This window comes from Antrostomus carolinensis, unplaced genomic scaffold (genome assembly GCF_000700745.2).
Source record: "Antrostomus carolinensis isolate BGI_N321 unplaced genomic scaffold, ASM70074v2 scaffold9227, whole genome shotgun sequence".
Taxonomy (NCBI): Eukaryota; Metazoa; Chordata; class Aves; order Caprimulgiformes; family Caprimulgidae; genus Antrostomus; species Antrostomus carolinensis.
Window position 1 is genome coordinate 68,421 of NW_010325321.1, and position 18,397 is coordinate 86,817.

At 47.5% G+C, this 18,397-nt stretch overlaps 1 protein-coding gene across 1 annotated transcript in view; it reads right to left on the bottom strand.

Moving 5' to 3' along the window:
- The window catches only part of ITGB5 (integrin subunit beta 5), a 61,251-nt gene extending 46,747 nt beyond the window's left edge, over positions 1-14,504 (bottom strand). The window contains exons 1-3 of the mRNA XM_029085752.1: positions 14,418-14,504; positions 6,550-6,754; positions 1,428-1,677 (exon numbers count right to left, since the gene is read on the bottom strand). Of these exons, the coding sequence (XP_028941585.1) occupies positions 1,428-1,609 (182 nt within the window). The 5' untranslated portion in view covers positions 1,610-1,677; positions 6,550-6,754; positions 14,418-14,504. The remainder of the gene's footprint in view (positions 1-1,427; positions 1,678-6,549; positions 6,755-14,417) is intronic.
- Between the last annotated feature and the right edge of the window lie 3,893 nt (positions 14,505-18,397).

Consider the following 18,397-nt stretch of genomic DNA (forward strand, 5'->3'; position numbering starts at 1 on the left):
ATGCCTTGCTGCAGAGTTGTCCAGCTCCACCCTCTCCTCTTCTACCCCTCCTGCACATTTCACCCTATTTCACTCAGCAAAAGCCATGTCACTTCAATTAAATCACACAGCAGCCAAACAAAGTTTTCACTGGAGCGAAACCCTGTCCCCAGCCCATGAATGAGCAACATGAGCGAGTGAGAGAGGCTGAGGATGATGGAGATGACTGAGCACATCCCTCTGAAGCCATGCCAGATTTTAAAGTGGAAGAGCTACGAAGAATGTGGTGAACAGTGGTTATGCTTCATGGCCAAAGCATGAATTTTTAGTGTTAAAATCTATTTGACTTCTGTCTTTGGACACAACTGGTAAAAATAGAATACGGATAATTTTGTCTGGTCAACAGTCAATGTGCAATGAGATGCCAAATGTTTGGTCAATGCCAAAATGTGCCTAGAAACTCATAGCTGATGCAAGCTCTCTTTAATCTGCCTCTCACATGGAAAAATTAAAGGATCCATGCTTGCAGAGCTTGGCACCTGTCTGTGCTGTGATCTTACAGTGTAAGTATCCACAAATGGCTCAAACAAAAGTGCTAACCTTACTGCCCTTATGTGACTAGGAAGAACCACAAGGATGGATGACATGAAGATAGTGCCATGAAGATGTCAACAGTGGCATTCTCCCAAGAGGGCACTTGCTGCTGTATCTATCCTTTCAAGCCAACATCCAAACCCATCTGAGCCTGGACACCCTCCACGACATCCAATTTCACTCTGGCATAATCCCTAATTCAATGGACTTGATCCCAACTCTGGCTGTTAAAGGGCAAACAAAGACTCTAACTAAAAAAGCAAGGAGGAAGGCTCTGATATCACTACAAAGCAAAACACATAATCTGTGTCTTTTGCCATGGCCAGTTTGCTTTCCATTCACAGCAATAAAGATGCAAAAACCTTCCTGACATCTTTAAAACACTTTGCAAGAGCTCATTAATCAGTCCTACAGGCCCCTACAGATCTCACCTCCCCCAAACACTTCTGTTGGGACGGACTTACATTGCCTTGGTCTCCTTATCTGTAAAATGGAGACAAAGAGCTTAATTGATCTACCCAAAGCCAAACTATGACTCAGAGCTAGGATCAGAAATCAGGAATTTCTGGCTCTTGCTCCTTTTCCTTGATGCCTGTAAAAAAGCCTGCTATGCCTGCATCCTCATCAAGTACTTAAAAATAGCTTCAGGCTCCCAGTACAACAGTTTCCCACCTCTAGATACAGAGATTTCCCAATAGCCATTGCAAAATAGGAAATTGTCCTATTTTGAATCATTCCCAAAAGCCGGGGCTTAAGTGTGGTTCATTATTTAAAACAAGAATGGGAAGAGAAGACTGCAGCAAGGCTCTGCGTAAATACAGGGCGTGTCCCTTTGGGGTACACCTCTCACTTACCCAATGCAGGGATTGTTCTGGTATCTTGGCGCCGTGTAGGAGAAGGGAGAAATGTTTTTGTCCACGAAAGAGCCAAACCCCAACCGGAAATTGCTAGTGAGTTTTCGCATCTCTTCAGCCAGTTTGGTCCCCAGATTGCGAATATTATCTAGGTCGTCATTCATGGACAGGGAGAGATCCATCAGGTAGTAGAGGTCCACAGGATAGTCCTCTACTTGCCGAACCTGAACTCGGAAGGAAGTCTGGTCACCTGCACACACACAAGAATTGAGAGCGGTGAAAAGGAAACTCCTAGCACATAAATTCCAGACCACAAGCTTTTTTTTCCCCTTGCAGAGCAGACAGATCACTTGCAAAAGAATAGGGTGAGGGGAATAAGCATTTCCAAATCCATCCCTTAGGAGACTAACAGAAAAGCAAGTAGTGACTTTGGGTCCTTTTAAGGTATGTAGTCTACCAGCTGGCAAGGAAAAGACACTTATCTATAGAGTGCATGTCTCTATTTTACTTTGGAGATATAGGAAAGGGTTTTCCATCTCAGCTGAGAGAACATCTAAGGAGGGACACATGAAAAATGCTGCTGCCCCGGATTGCATACAGTTAGTAGTGTTTTCCTAGAAAACTCAAAAGAAAAGCAAGCAGAGTGAACTTCAAAGGGATGTTTCATGGACTACTAAAAGAAGGACCCGCACATGCTTACTGGTGTACATCCTCAAAGCAAACCAGGAGCAGTCCAAGAAATCCTGCACAAAAGAGAGGAGGTAGAGTAGGAGAAGGAAGAGGGTCAGGAGAAAATAGCCAGCATGAGATGAATGCAAGATGTCCTCTAAGCTGTGCAGGCAAGTCAAGTCAAAGCAGACACAGAAGAAACACCTTTGAAAAGGACCTCTCCCCTGAAAAAGTGCTGTGCCACCATGATTCTGGAGAAAGCAGGGCAAAGGGGAAGTGAACTGGAAAAAAAAGGTTGTTAGGGGAAGCACCGAGGCAGAGATGAAGCTTCCTGAAGTGATGAACAGAAGGGAAGGAGCTGACAGGGCTGAGTCACAGGCTGTGCAAATATGAAGAAGCGCAGAGGAAAGCCTTTCCCCGACCTTCCCCTCTGCCAAACCGCTTTCACCAGAGATATCCTCCAGAAGGGGTGCCCGGGAGGGGAGGCCACCACCGCCTCAAAAAAGGTGAAGCAGCTTCAAAGTGAACTCAACTTCACATCAGACAGACCTTGGTGGAGCCAGAGAGGAGATGGCAAATGTTTTCCTCCCTTGCCTGAGAGAGGGGGTCTCAATGGAAACCCCAGACTCCAGCACCCTCAAACCCCAGGCTGGTTTGGAGATCCCACATCCTCAGCTGCCACCTCAGTCCCTTTTCCAGCTCAGTGGGGCCTCAGACCCAGGGACTCTCATCCTTTCAAGACCTCCTGCCCACCTCTCCCAGCTCTTCACAGCCAAGGCACTGGCACATTCTGCAGAACACTTGTGGTTTCCTCTCCTCTTCCCCAGAAATGAAACATTTTTTAGTATTGCAAAAGCATTTCCCTAAATGTTTTCTTGTTCTCCCCATTGTCCGGAGCAGCACAGCTGCTCCCACTTGCTTCCAGCCCAACAACATGCAGCAACAGCATCCCAACACTGCTGCACTGGTGAGAAAGGGCATGAGGGGCTCTGCAGCCTGGCAGGCAGCAGCCCTGGCTGGCACCTGGGGTCACACAGGACCAAACACCTTCCCTGGCTCCTAGATCTGCTTTGTAGTGACTGCTGCAGCTGTCCCCGTGTGCGGGGAACAGGCAGACACGCTGTCCCAGCCCGCTGCATCAGCTGCTTCAACCCAGCAGCACCCACCCCGTCGGCGGAGGAGCGGGGGTCCCAGCACCCAGGGGTAAGTGCACAAAGGTCAGAGCCTGCCTCTCCTGCAAACAAAGCTGTGAAGGGCTTAGATCCAGGTCTGCGCTCTTTGTTCCACCAGTTCTCTGTGCATCTCAGCCAGCTCGGTGCTGAGGTACCAGAGGGGTCTCCTAAACCAAGACCTTCCCTCCATTTAAGGATTTCCCTGCACATTTAGATCAAAGGTGGCTTCCAAGCCAGTGCTTCTGTTCTTACAGATAATTGCTCCCCCCTGCATGTGCTAAAACCCCACCTGGCAAAGGCAGGGCTGCAAGAGGCACCGCCCGCAAACGTGCACATGTAGGTATCACCCAGAGAACATCGTTTCTATAGTGCAATACCTGTTAGCACTGATCACAGGGTACAAAGCCGTGACTGCAAACTTCACTTTAATTCAGTGCTGCAGGAATGTGTTTAACTTGTAAAAAATTCATTCCCATGCCTATTTTTTTTTTTTTTTCCTACATATTTTTCCCACTGGAATACCCAACCCTTTCAGAAAAAGGGGATGTGTCCTTCTGCATGCAATGCCCCCAGAGTTTCAGCTTCCAAAACCCTCTTCTTCCTGAGCAGGTCTTAAGATGGGAATCCCTGTGCCAGAGAACCTACTTGGGAGGCTCTGATCAAAAGTTCTTCTCCTAATAGTTATGAATTTATTAGTCCCTGAGAAGCACCAAAAATAACAAGATCCTGGGCCTGGTTCTTCTGTCATTTCTAACTGCACAAACCAATTATCTCAGAGAAAATATTGCTAATGTATGTAGATCTAAGTGCAAAAGAATTTATTATTCTCTGTGCACAGGATTATTCTCACACTTCTAGAGATAATCCAGCCCCCTCCCTCCCCATGTACCGTCACCACCATCCTCTCCTTAGGGCTTTTACTGAAAAGTTTTAAACTCAAAACTGAATTCAGAAATGTTTCTTGGACACTGTCACACAGAGGCAGTGCAAATACTGGAAAAACTGCTTTTGGCCAATTTACAAACACAAACTCGACAATCACGCTTATCCACAAAAAGCTCTTCTTTCTGCTTGGCGAGGGTTAGGGCTTGATGGACAATACAACTTGAATCTTTTAATTTTTAAAATTCTTTTTACACTCTCCATATTTTTCATCTAACCAGGACACTCTGCTTTATAGCTGGATGCAAGATTAAAAAGCAATATTATAAAAACTAAATGCTTGGTTTGAAAGCTTCCCTGTGAAGGACATCAATTTAAAGCCTTTGGAAATTAGCTGTGGGCATGGAGATTTGGGGATGTGACTTCTGCCAGGGGACAATTAGATCAAACTGCCTGGGTGGGAACGGCAAACAATTGACAATTCCCTCCCTTCTGCTTCTGCTTAGCGGTCTAAGAATAAAAGATCACCATCGTCACAGACCGCCGCCGCGTGAATTCGTCTTTGAAATAGTACACCCTTCATGCCCAAAATTAAATCAACATTGTCTCCTTTTTGTCTTGGGTTCACAGGGTGAGACTCATTCTCAAGCTCAAGGATTAATGGATAATTTAAACTGGGGATGCTAATACAAGGGTTTAGGAAGTCATTAGTCCTAAGGTGGAGTGCTGCCCAACATCAAAAAGAGAGCAGAAACGGGAGATGCTGTTACAGACATCTAGACGTGTCCTTCCTCCTGCAATGACTCCCATGTTCTGCAAGAGGAGCACAGGGAGGGAAGCTCGGGGCTCAGACTGGGAATCACTGCAGAGCCCTCAGGGTGATTCCTGCAGCTCAGCCCAGACCTGGAAGGCTTCTCTGCCGCCCAAGGAGAACTGAAGGTGGCCATGAGTGTGGTCCCCAGCAAGGGCTGAGAGAACAGTACCCCAGCCCTGTGCAGCCCAACGCATCCGGCAGCGCAGCCCCCAGGAAGCACCACAGAGCCGGACCCCCACGCCCCGCCGCAGAGTGAGCGGGGGGATCCACGGCTCTGGATCCGCAAAACTGCCAGGGATGGGACAGCGGAATCTGCTGAGCAGCGGACACTGCGTGTGGAGGAGAGTCTGCGGGAGGAGAGATGTAGAAGCTGAGCCAGCCCTTTCTGCCAGGAATTGCAAGAAACAGGAGCACTAACAACTCCCCCTTTTTTTTCTTTTTTTTCTTTTTTTTTATGGGAGCAAGCCTATTTCATCAGCAACATCCAGTTGCAGAAGCCATGCATGTAGCCACACATCCAGTGATGACTACCCTCAGGTACCTGCTTTTAAGGCTTTGAAGCAAAATTTCTTTACATTTGAGGATCTGCCTGATGACAGCAGTCATACTGCTGAGGAAGAGTTAATGAAGAGACGTGACGACTACCCAACCCATAGAATTAAAACAAAAAATCCTGCAGCAACTGGTAGGCTCTGGGAGAGCACTGGTAGCGTGAGCACCAGCTCAAACTCCTGTTTTTTGGGGGCAAAACATCATATTTCATTCTTCTGTATGCTCATGAGAGCTGTCACAAAACTGTAAGCCTTAGAAACCCACACCAATTGCTTATAATGAATTGAGCTTTTATATTTGCTTCTTAACGTTGCAATAAAGAGCTTTCTTTTTTTCCCCCTTCAGAAATATGGGCTGCCAAATTTTTGCAAGAATTCTGAACCCACATTAAAGCCTCCCCCCACCATGTAAAAACTTTTGATAACAAGTATGCTCGCATGGCTCAGCCCAGTCATTCTCTTCTAATTTTTAATTAAAAGGAAGAGATTGAAGAAAAGTGATGGCTCAGGGGAATGAAACAGGGATCTGGCTACAGTCCAAGGCCTGAGTCACAAGTTCAAATCTCCATCTTCTGCCTTGATCCCACGGCTCTTTTGCATACCGACAGAAAACAGATATGCATTTTTGTTTCCAATTTATAGAAGGCGCTGTCTCAGTTTAGAGTCAAGCACTGTCAGCTTGGTGGAGGATCCAAAGTTATTTTAACTCCTTCCATCCACTGACTACATTTTTTACATCGAGCAGGTTCCTTTTAAACACGTGCAAGGGTTAAGGCTGGTATTGGCAATACTTTTGGGTAGGATTTGTCCGACCTTGCATAGTACCAGTGTCATCTCAGAGGACATACACCTCAGCCCCAAACCTCTCCATGACGCACCACCAAAGTTCATGGGCTCTGGAAGGGGCTGGCAGCCACCTGCTTTAGTGGGCTACAAGATCAGGGGCTACAACACACTCTCGGCATGTCCCAGCCACCCTTTCTGACCCACACAAACACACCCCAGCCTACGACTCACAGCCATTGGGGACTCACCAGGACGAAGGTTCAAGGCAACCTTCTGAGGTGTGATCTGCGTGACGTCCAGGTGGGTTTGGCCAGAGCCCTTGCTGCTCAGAGGGACGTTCTTCACCACACTGATGCTGCTGCTGGGGTTTTCAATGGCTCCAGCACAACCGTTTGCAATCAGGTTCTGCAGGAAGTCGCACCGCGACGTGATGGACTTTGTGCTGCCAAACTCCTGGAGGGTGAAGAACGGACAAAAGGGAAGGGGAGGGAGAAACATCAATCCCACAGCAGGAGCTTTGTTGTGACATGCTGGTATCTGTAGCAAATAGGAGATGACAAGGAGAAGCTGGTGTCATTTGCGATGGCTGTACTCAAAAGCAGTCTGTACTGAGCCTTGAGCCTGTCAAAGGGATCTACCAAAAAAGAAATCCTAGGAGGGTTTGAAGATTGAATTTGCTCTCAGATCATGGCAGCAGAAGTCTAAACCTGGGTTTTAACTCCAGCAACAGCAGCAGCACTTGCTCTCAGCCCTGTGAAAGCACAGCAAAGTGCTTGGTTTGCTGCCTGGACAGCCAATTGCCATCTCTTTGAGGGGAAAAGGTGAGAAGTTGTTATTTTTTTTGCACGTACATCACCCTGAAGGAGCTTTGCAAAAGAGGGAGGAGAGGACACGGCGGTGGCACTGTGGGAAGCAGGAAAAACCCACCAACCCAGAGAGCCAAGTCAAGATGTAAAGCTGGAGACAGAGGCTGAGTGGCTCTAGGGACCTATTCCGTCTTCCCTGGGTGAGACACCACACGTCCCCGCACAAGCACCATGTGTCCCCCCTCCCTCACACAGCTGCACTGCAGGTGTTGGCATCACACCATCACATGGAAGAAAAAAGTGACCACAGCAAGTGGACCCTGAAGCAGAGCACAGCGGTTTGAGGTGAGCAGGCTGTCCTTGCTGGAGAATTCTAGGAAGGTGGGAGAGCCCACATGGGAGGTGGTCAAAAGGCAACCCCTGCAGCTGCTCGCTCCCAGAGGATGGGCTGCCGTGGCAGGGAGCGTCCCAGCGCCTGTCCCCAGAGCTCCAGCCCTCGCTGCCAGCCCCATGCGTGGTGCACAATGCAGCCTTGTGCAGGGCAGCACTCGGGAACAGCCGGCTGCACAATGCAGCCTTTTGCAAAGAGCCCATTTGTCAGAATGCATTTTTTTTTTCCCCAAAAGGGCCAAAGGGAGCAAGTCGCATGCCCAAAACTTACTGAATTTTCAACAGCTGATTCCTACTTATTTCTGCACTAAAACAATAGAGACAACAGTCTTCTGCCTCAGGCTCATTGACTAAAATGACATGAAATAATGCAGAGAAGATGCTTGCAGTCATGCCAGCCCCTCCTTCAGCCACACAGCGAAAACTTGGAGCAGGGCTGAGTAAATGCCACTTTTTGCTGATCCTCCAGCATGGCAGAGAACAGGGGAGACACTGAGGAGGGAGAAGTCATCCAACAGGTCTCACCTTCGCACCCCACAGGGTGCTCCCGGGGTCCCCCAAGGACAGAGACAGAGGCTGTCCGCTGCATTTCCTCACTATGAGGTCCCAACACTATTTGAAAAATGCAAAATTTGCATTCCAGCATCCAGCAGCAGGGTCCAGCCAAGGAGACAGCACACTGGATGGATACAAACATGAATTTCTTGGAACGTGCCGTGTAAACAGATGAACTTCCAGAAAGGAGGGCTGGGACTATTTAAATCATCGCCAGCATGACAAAATAAAAATCAGAATCCCTCACAAAACCGAAAACAACACCCACCCTTTCAGAGCAGCACGTTTAGACCAGCCTTGGAGAAAAGTTTCTCTCGGATGTGGTTTGACCTAAAGTCAGTGAAAAGCCAGTGGGGTCCAGGCGTTCTCCCAGGTTGGTCGACCCAGCAGCAGGGTACCTGCAGGGATGCTCTCCTGCTCTCTCGATACCTGGACCATGGCTCTAGGTGAGCATCTCTACCTGGCCACTTATTAGAAAGGACACCCTGGTTTTACAAACAGCACCAGGAATGCAGCCGGGAATCTTTAGCTGTTCTCTAGGAATTAACGCTGGAGAGAAGTATCCAAACAGGACAATATTTAGAGCTGTTCATGCAGCTGCAGCTTTTATCAGGTGTTTCCAATCCTCCCTGGCATCTGCTCCAAAGCCTCTTGATGTGAATGGAAAGACTCAACTTCAAAGAGCTTTGAATTAGGGTTTAATTTTCTGGTTGGGGCTGGGGTAGCACAATAAGAGCAAGGAGGGGTGGGCATCCTGGGGAGAGGAGGATGGTGGCTTCCTCCTCCAGCTGCTGCTCTTTAGCAGCATAAGAGACAGCTCTGGGTATGGTACTGTTTAAATCCATGTTCATCATCCCAGCAAGTGGTGTACACAAAAGCAGCATCCGCATGCCAGGGACGAGACAGCGCCAGCATGCAGGGTGAGGAGCACATCCGTGTAGGACCTGCCTGGAGCTTTGTTGGGGCAGGGTGGCCATGCACATGCAAGCCTGTTTATTTGCACAGCGGTGAGAAATGGTTACTGCTGCAATATGTTCTTCTGCAGCCTCCATGACAAAAGTTCTTCAAAGGAAACCCAGGAGGTTGGGGGAAAACCTCTACGCAGCAACTCCTGATGGGAGCTACAGAAAGCTCTCAGGTCAGCATCACCTCTGCACAGGTCCCCCTCGCTTGACCCAGCTATTTTCTCTTAAACTTTCTTCTAAAATGGGCTCAGAGGACTGGCCACAGGATAAGCTGCAGCTCGGATAAAATCCAGGCCCTTTCTTGTTTGGTGAAATGCAGCATCAACCAAAGCGTTGAAGAAGTGGAAGAAAATACACCCCCCTCAGGGGTGTAAGTGCCCCGGGGAAGGGGGTGCAGCTCAGCACCTAGGGTCTACAGAGCTGACCCCTACTTCTGCTTTGGTTTCTAACCCAGGCAGGGTGACACCGAGCAGGGGTGTGACAGTGGCCTTGGGAAAGCCCCAGCAATGGCCACAGCAAACACATCTCACATGCACCCACCCACAGGTCAAAGCTGTGGCTACCAGGCAACATCCAACTCAAGCACAAAGTTTTCTGTGACAGAGAAAAATTGAGGCTCTTGGAGGTTAAATGAAAGGAAAAAAGGATGAGAAGATCTGAGGAGTAAAGGGTATCACACAGGTGCAAATAATTCATGAGCAACCAAGCTGAAAGGCAGCCCCACACCAGCTTAGACATGGCACACCAGTTCAGACCCCAATTCCCCTTAAGTAGAGGACACCTCACCCTTAATTAACAATTTGGTGTGCCCAAATACCTGCTGACCATCTGCCTGTATCAGTGAGAAATGCAGCAGGTACCCCCAGCAAGCAGGAACTGCCCCAAGCAGTGTTTCGTGCCACAGAGAAGCATCGTTTTGGGAAGGTGCCACCTAGTCCTGGTTAGTAACTCTGGGTGCTCGCAGCCCGGTGGCACTTTTTGGTCTGGCCTCTGCACAAACAAGCTGACAAAAGCAGATGGATGCAAACAGGCAGAGTGAATGGAAACGACAGAGTGACAATTACATGCTCATCAGTTAACAGTTTTAAGACAAATTGCTTGGTTCATGCCATAAAAATGGAGAACAGCACTGTCTATATCTAACTGGCTATATCTAACTCCTGCCTAGACATGTCCCTACCATTTTTTTGCTTTAATTGATCCAGTTCTGCATTAATTCTGCCTGAACTATGCTTTCTTTCTCCATTGAAAAAAAATTAAAAATGACATGTTCCCTCTAGGAATATCCTTGATTTTTCTTCCTCATTCTCCAGGCACATATTCCTGAGATGGAAGAGGATGGGATACAAGCAATCTGCTGGAAAACAGAGGGTGCCATGGGGGAATTTCAGTTCAATTAATCGAAAAGTAACTTTCCACATAATTAATGTAATTAATATGCATCTCTCTTTTGCATGTCCGCACATAATAAATGCATCCACATAAGTAACGCATGGATGAACACAGTTCACACGCACTTAATGAACAAGAGGAACCTCTGCACATTGGCACATTGCTCCCCAAAGCAGCAAACTGAAGATAACAGCACCATAATGACATAATTTTCCCCCAAATACTGGTACACCCAAATGCTCTTTTGGAGAGTATCTCCTCTGTAATCACTCCAGGTCCATTAACTGTGAACACATTCCCCATCTGTCTATCACATCTCACCAGGGCAGCTCAGAAGGTGCTGAAGCCACTTCCAGAGCTCACCACTCTCCCCAGCAAGCCAAATGAGTCCCAGTGAGCCTGGGCAACCTGACAGCACCACAGAGAATCAACAAGCATCCTCCTCTCCCACCCACAAAAACCAGGCTGCCTCAGAGATCACAACAACTGCGCAGGCCAGTGTGCAGTTTCCAACCAGAGTCTTTCACCATCAGCATGTCAGCAATTTCTTCTCATCGTCAGCTTGCGGGAGAAGTTGAGGAATCTCCTCAGCTTGCAGGAGAAGTTGAGGAATCTCCTCGACTTCCTTTTAGTGGAAGGTGTCCCTGCTCATGGCAGGGATTTGGAACTAGATGACCATTAAGGCCCCTTCCAACCCCAACCATTCTATGATTCCAGGATTCCTCGGATTCCAGCAGGCAGGGAAAGGCTGCAGCAGTCTCCGTCAACCGAGTGTCACATATTTCCCCCAGTGAGCCCTGTTTCAAGACACGCTCAGGCAACAGTTAAGGCCACACATACATACCTCCTCTTTTCACTGCCATTTAAATGGATTACCCCATTCAAATCCTGCCTTTCAAGGTATTCTTCCATGAGCCAACGGAATCAATGTCGGCTTCCAAATTTCCAACAGCCCAAAGACTTGTGGTTAGCTCAGCAGCCCCTGGGGGCTCTGGGGCTGCCGGATACCAGAAGCTACTATCATCAACTCATCCATCATCACCCTTGCTGATGGGAGCAGAGATGCTGAAGACAAGCAGAAGTGAACAGAGGCTGATTCAAGCCGAGGGGACGTGATGCACCCTGTACTAACAGGTTAGGAGGTGGCAGTTATAAATTTACAGCATGTTGACTACTCTGCTGTAAACATCTATCTAGACACATGCTCTTCCCCTCACAATTCAAGGCAATGTAAATACAAGAAACTATCCCACTTGGAAAGCCATGGGGACAGGGCTCCTTGTACCCACAGAATTGTTTTTGCACACTCCTAACCCCTACTCGCGGTCCATGAGTGCTCGAGACTTTCTGCTCCTCTGCTGTCACGTGGAGCCTGGATCCAGGAGTGCTGAGGGTGATGGAGGAGGATGCAACACTGCAGGAGGTCGCGTGAACCATGGTCATCTCTAGGAAACAGCATGGCTTTCCTGCTTGCAATGCTCCTCTCCCACAGCCGGAGTGTCCCTCACAGCATTGGCACTGCCAGGCACCCAGGGGGAGACAAAGAACAAATAGGTATGGTGGCACCCTCAAGAGAAGGTATTCTCCAAAGGGAGGAATATTATATATAAGAAGGTATAGATACGCAAGAAGGTATAATACTATAGGTAATTGTCCTAGTGAAAATATATAAATATATATAATAACATATATGTATTATATATACATATAATAATATATACATGAACTATAGAGATGTATATAATATATATACATACAAAATATGAAACCACCACAGTAATATACATATACATAATTATATTATATATACTTATAGACTTAGATATACTTCCTGATAAAATTATTCATCGTTGCCTACAAAGATGACAACAGCTGACCCAGTTTGCTCCCAAACCTGTTAAGTAAATCCAAAGGGAGCAGAAAATACACACTAATCAGCTGATCGTGTTCCTATCACAACTAGCATCTGTGGAAACCTCTCCAATATCTTAGCCTTGATACTTAAACAGCAGCAGCTATAGAATTTGACTGGCATATACGCTCCCAGGTAACATACGTAGCGAATGACAGCTAATGGAAATAGAGAAGGAAAACAGACTAAAAGCAATTTAATAAATGTACCTAACTAGTCTGTGGCAGAGGGAAAGGAAATAAGGTGGTGAAATGACTGTGCAAAGAGTGGATATTAAGAGTTCATAGTATTACTTCAAAACTTCTGAAGTTGAAAACCTCTAGATATCTTTTGCAATCCCATTACCTCACCTGATGATCTCAGCTAAAGAGAAATAATTAGAGTTCCAAACAGTAAATTCTAAAAAAAAAAATAAATACAGAATTAGAATAAGAACTCACTACGTTTTAGCATGTAGCATGTCATGGGGACAGCAGCTTTTAAACACGTAGTTCTTGGCATGAAACACCTTGAAATGTATTTTTAAATAGCTGCTGCAGGCTAAAGGTCAGGAAGTATTACAGCACTTCCCTGTAAACACCCGTCTTCCTTCTTGGCCCCCCTATTTCATTTAGGAATTTTTTTTTTTTTTTGGTAGCTCTCCTGTTTGCAAGATAAAAGTCAGGCTGCCAGTCCCATGGGCTGCCATACAATTAGTGGTCACAGCGACCACCAGATAAACATTTCCACTGGCAGCATTTGCAAAGAGTTGTATTTTGATGCCAAGAAAAAAAAAAAGAAAACCAAAAAAAGCAAGCTATTGGGTACCCATGGCTTAATAGTCAGCGTTCCTGGATCCAGTCTCACCACCACAGATTAGCTGGCTGGAAGAGGAGCTCTTACAGCTGTTTACAAGATGTCTCAAAAGAGGAATCTATTGCTTTACCCTTTCCCTTCTGCACATCATTCGCCCTGCTGCAGAAAACCAATGAAAGCCATTACGCTGTCAAGTAGCGTGGTGTTAGTAACGTTAGGAGGTTTTCCTTGGAGAGCTGTGGCTGTGCCTATGAGTAAGTGAACGCTCCGTAAAACAGACCTGGAGAGCCAGAGGCTGAGGCACGTCCCCCAGAACAGGACCAGGACAGGGATGGAGGAAAAAATGTCAGCAGGGAACAGGAGTGCATTGCTCCTGGCCATGGTCATCGAGAGGTTCAAGATCATCCACTGCTCGGGGGTTTCTCACAACCCAAACCTGGTTCCTGGCACAGCAGCTGTACCTGCAAGTAGGCAGGGTGTTTCCCTGCATCTGTAAGCATCCTTGTTTCTCTCTGAAACACTTAGGATAGATGCAGCACTAACCAGACAACAGCTATCTATGCATTGGATGTTATCACGTCTTTCACACACCTCGTTCACAAGTCTAGGTAGCAAGATGGATACTTAATAAGATATATATATATCTAAACTCATGGGCAGTCCTTAGGGAGCAGGGAAAGATATTTGCAATTTTTCACAAACCAAGGAGGCCCAGTTAAACTATGGGTGAGGAGCTTCAGCACGAACATAAGGATGCCTTTTCACCCCAAAGCAGGCAGTTAAGCTGCATAACTCATCGCCACGGCACGGCGCGGATGCCAGAAGCATGGGTCGGTTCCCAAAATGACAGAATAGATTCAGAGAGGAGAATTATCTTTGTTACAGACAAAGAGCCCATGCCATGCCAGGCCATGCAACAAGGGACACGTAGCAGGACACCAGCCAGGGGCTTGGGGCTTTTTAGGGAGAGAGCTTTCAAGCAAGGCTTCCTGCAACACAGGGCCCATGCAGGGACCCAGCACCCACCAAAAACAAGAAGGTAATTGAAGGGGCAGAAGGACTGACGAAACAGTGCTGCTCTGTTGAGGATGCATGGGGGCCAGCGAGGTCGCAGACTTATTTCCTACAGTGTCAAAGGGCTGGAGAGTCACATACACCCAAAATACACCCGGTATGGGAGCACCCGCTGCCCTCACCCACCCCTTCTGGCACAGGACAGTATCAGGTACAGGCGAAGGGGGCAATGGCTCCCTTCCCGTGTTACAAAAAGCATGCAAGACAAATGAAGTCTGCCCACCTACCTCCTTGGAGCACCAGGCACACTTGGGATGGATGAGGAGACACTCTTCACAGGATGTGGCGCTTCCACTCGTGCACAGATTGAGACCTTCAGCAAGAGAGAATGACAGAGAGTGGGGTGGGCTGAATGGTTACCTCACTCCAAAACAGTGCTCAGCAGTCTTCTGAGATATTCTTAATGCCAAACATACTATAAATTCAAACAGTTTCAGGAGCAAAGAACTTCCTGGGAGCTTAAAAGGCTGAAGAAGGAATAAACCTTTCTTCACCTGTAAGGAGCTTTCATTTTCTTTTCCTTATCGAAGAAAAAGGGGAAGGAAACTGGTTTTGAGGGACTGAGAACCACCAAAAGACAACTCTGGTGATTTTTCTTCCCTCTTTTTCAGTGGTTTCTGGTTAAGCGAAGAGTTCATCTATTCATCTTCTTAATGAAATACTTCCATCACTGAGGACAGAACGCAACAGCTGTTTGACTAGCCTGAAATATGGAGCTGGCTGTCCAAAACCTCCCTGAGATGCCAACTTTTAGGCACATCTGAACTTTTTCAGCTGAATATATGGAGGTCTCCTCCCCAGAATTTTCCTCTTAAAGCAACCCTGGAAGATACTCATCTCCCCCTTCCACACAGGTGATTTCCATAGTGGACCCACGTACAATAAACTACTTTTAATTTATTATTGGAGTCATTTCTACAGGATATGCAGGTTAAGCCAGGTAGTGTGTTTGCACTGGGACACATCCAAGGCTGGCCAGGGTGGAAGATGCCACCCCACACCACAGTTGAGGGCTCTCCCTGCCCGTGATGCTGGCAAAGGGCTCTGTGCCCACCAAAGCAGCAGAAACCAGGGCAGAGGGGATGCTCTTTGCTCCTGGATTGCTGGTGTACCGAGCAAGTTTCACTTGCAAAATCTATGACTTGGGCTTTAAAAATAAAGAGGAACCACACAAGTTAAGCCGAAGCAAACATCAGTGGTGTCGGGTCTGAATGCAGCAGCTTGTTTAAGGATGCCGGTGGCTATGAATGTGCCCTTCGATACCACGGATGCCCCAGCTCCCCCGGGTGCTGCTATTAACTTCTACTGTCAATAACTGATTAAACAAATCCTCAATCGAGCACTCAGCACAGAGACTGCACACTCCAAACAAAATGCCTTGGGCTCAAACTCCGAGTTTGCTATTTTTTCCAACCCAAATGTCAATAAAAGCATTGTCAGGCCTCTATTTTCAGCCAGTTGCTTCTGCAGATACCATCGCACCACGCTGCTGCTAGGTATAAAATACAGATTGCACAGACTTGTCAATGGCTGCTGAGGAGCCACACAGAATTTTCTCGTGTCCCAAGAACTTTCTGCTCCAAGAGCTTTGCAAAAAGGAGTATTTGCTGTATCCCATGTGAATATTTCACCAAAAAATGAAAAGCAGTGGTTGCCTGGGTCGCTCCCATACAGGGCTGGGCTGTGAGCACAGGAAGCAGTGAATCAAGCCGGACAGCTGGAGGAAAACTTAGTGTGCCCTAGGCTAAAAGCAAAAAGGATAAGGAGGTCCTGTCAGAAATTCTCAGCCATTGCCGAGGCATGACCGTGTCAAAGCCCTACCCTGACGGGTCTCTGGTGCCCGCAAGGTGGTCAACTCTAACCCGGGAGCATGAAGCCCTGGACTTGCTCTATGGCTCTCATTCAGACGGGCTGCTTGGGCTCACTCATACTCAACAAGAGCCTTCTTAGAGGTTTTTTGGGTTTGTTTTTTTTTTGCTGGCTGTTACCACATACCCAGACGTTTCATTCCTCCTTCACATACAGAAGTGACATTCCAGCTTCTGGACATTGCAAGCTCTCAGAACATAAATATCTAATGTAAAGTAAAATGTAACTTCTTCAACTGAGTTATAATTTGCACAGAGATTAACACTTTCATTTCCAAATCCTACAACACAGCAGAAAACTTTCCCTTGAGAGCTGCTGCTCTGGTAGAGGTGTGCTGGGTAACACAGCAAAAATAATGGGCTTTATAAAGCAAACACTTGCCTTCATACCCCGGCTACCCAGCCCCGGCTCTCCCACGGCTTCACTCGCCCGTCTGCATGGAAATAGGATAATATTTACCTCCATTCCTGACTGCTGGATTTTTGAGTTTACATAGTAATGGTAATACCTGAATGAAACACAAGGTCTCCTCCTTCCACTGGCTGCCAAGACCAAAGCAGCTCACACTCCTGTGGCCGGCCACGGGGTGACATTCCTCCTGGTGGCAGCTTTTGAAGTTTCCAAGTATGCTTTTCTTTCCACTTTGGAGCAAAACCAAACCATTTCCAGCATTGTTGTGAAAATTGAGCTTTGTGAAGCCCTCTGATTTTGGACTGAAACCCGAGCTTTTTGAGGTGGAGTGAAAACACTCAGGATTTTCCAGATGTAAGTCTCTGCTGTGCTTGATTCAGCACAGTCTTTCCTGAGTTGGGCAAAGGAGAGACCTGAAGATGCTCATATTAGTAGATCCTTCCAGATGGCTGTGGAGAGTCACCTGGTAAGACTGGAAGAAACTCGGTCTGCTCCTTGATTCTGATATATTTAATGAAACCACTACTACACTTCTTACAATGGGGAAAATTCCACCCAGGATTTAGTTGGGATTACTCCTGAGGAAAATAATCCACCCCATCTGGACTGCTGAACTCCACACCCCACACACCATCCTTCACACCGATGGCACCGAGTACTAAGCCCTGTGCCCAATTTCATTTTGCAGAGCAGTGTCTAGTAAGCATGAAGAGCATCTCCAAACAACATCCTTCCCTTGGGCTGAGCCGCAGGAGAGCCCAAAAAAGCAGAGGAAGGCACTGTGTCCCATGAGACAGCTGAGATTTTAATACATACAAGTACTGACGCAGAGCAAGATAGGAAACTCTCATGAAAGGTACTCAACAAATTTACACATAAAGATGCTCTAGGCAATCAGATCTCGTTTTAAACCTGTTCTGCAAGAAATCCTAGTTTGGGCAGCTCCTCAAACTGAGATGAATGTACCGGCTTGCACGAGGGAAGGAAAAAAAAAAATCGATGTACTTTATTCTTTCTACAGCTAAGTGTGAAGAAAGATAATTTGATTTATGCTTGCGATAAGCATTCTAACAGCCCCGTCCCTGGGATGGTCTGCTGCACTACTGAATCATCAATTCTAAGGATCAGACCCACAAAATAAATAAATAAAAAAGCTAGGAAAACCTCTTCCAAGTTTTTGCAGTCACGTGCCACAGCACTCTGCAAGATGAGCCTCTTGTTAAGATAACTCAATAAAACATCAAGCACTGAGAGTAAGTACCGGAACGGTGGACTCTGGCATTTTGTGAGCTCCCTTTATATAAAAAGTTTCTTTTATATAAAAGTTCCCCCTTTATATAAAAAGTTCTGCTCAGAGAGCAGAGAAAACCCATTTCCAGTACCACTGGAGATGAATCCCAGACTGCGCTGTCGACTGTGAGCGTGTCCGGGAGCTGTGAGACCATCCCCGGGGAACAAGGACCCCTCCCTGGGTCCTTGTTCCCCCAACGCCGAAACAACGCTTTCGGGGGGGGACCGATGTAAGGTGAGTGCGTGGAGATGGGACACGGGCAGAGCCCACATGCTGCTGCTCCTCATCCAAATTCAGACACATTGCTGGGACAAACAGCGCCGGCAAGGGCTTTTCCCTGAGTAGAGGTGTTATAGCCGTTCCATTAAAGTCTATATATACATATATATATCTCGAGGGGTATTTATCGCAGTTCCACGCTTTTCAAGGCAAGGTTTAAGGTCCAGCACCGCAAAGCCGAGGGATGCGGTCCCAGCCCAGCTGCGCTGCCGGAGCGCGGGTCCCCACCGCCCCGCAACGCGGGCCGGAGCGGGCGGGGGGTCCCGGGGCGAGGACCCCAGCGAGGCTCGGGGTGTTCCGAGGGGCAGCGCAGAGACCCCGGCCCCGGCTGCCCCCGGGGCAGAGCGGCTGGGTGGG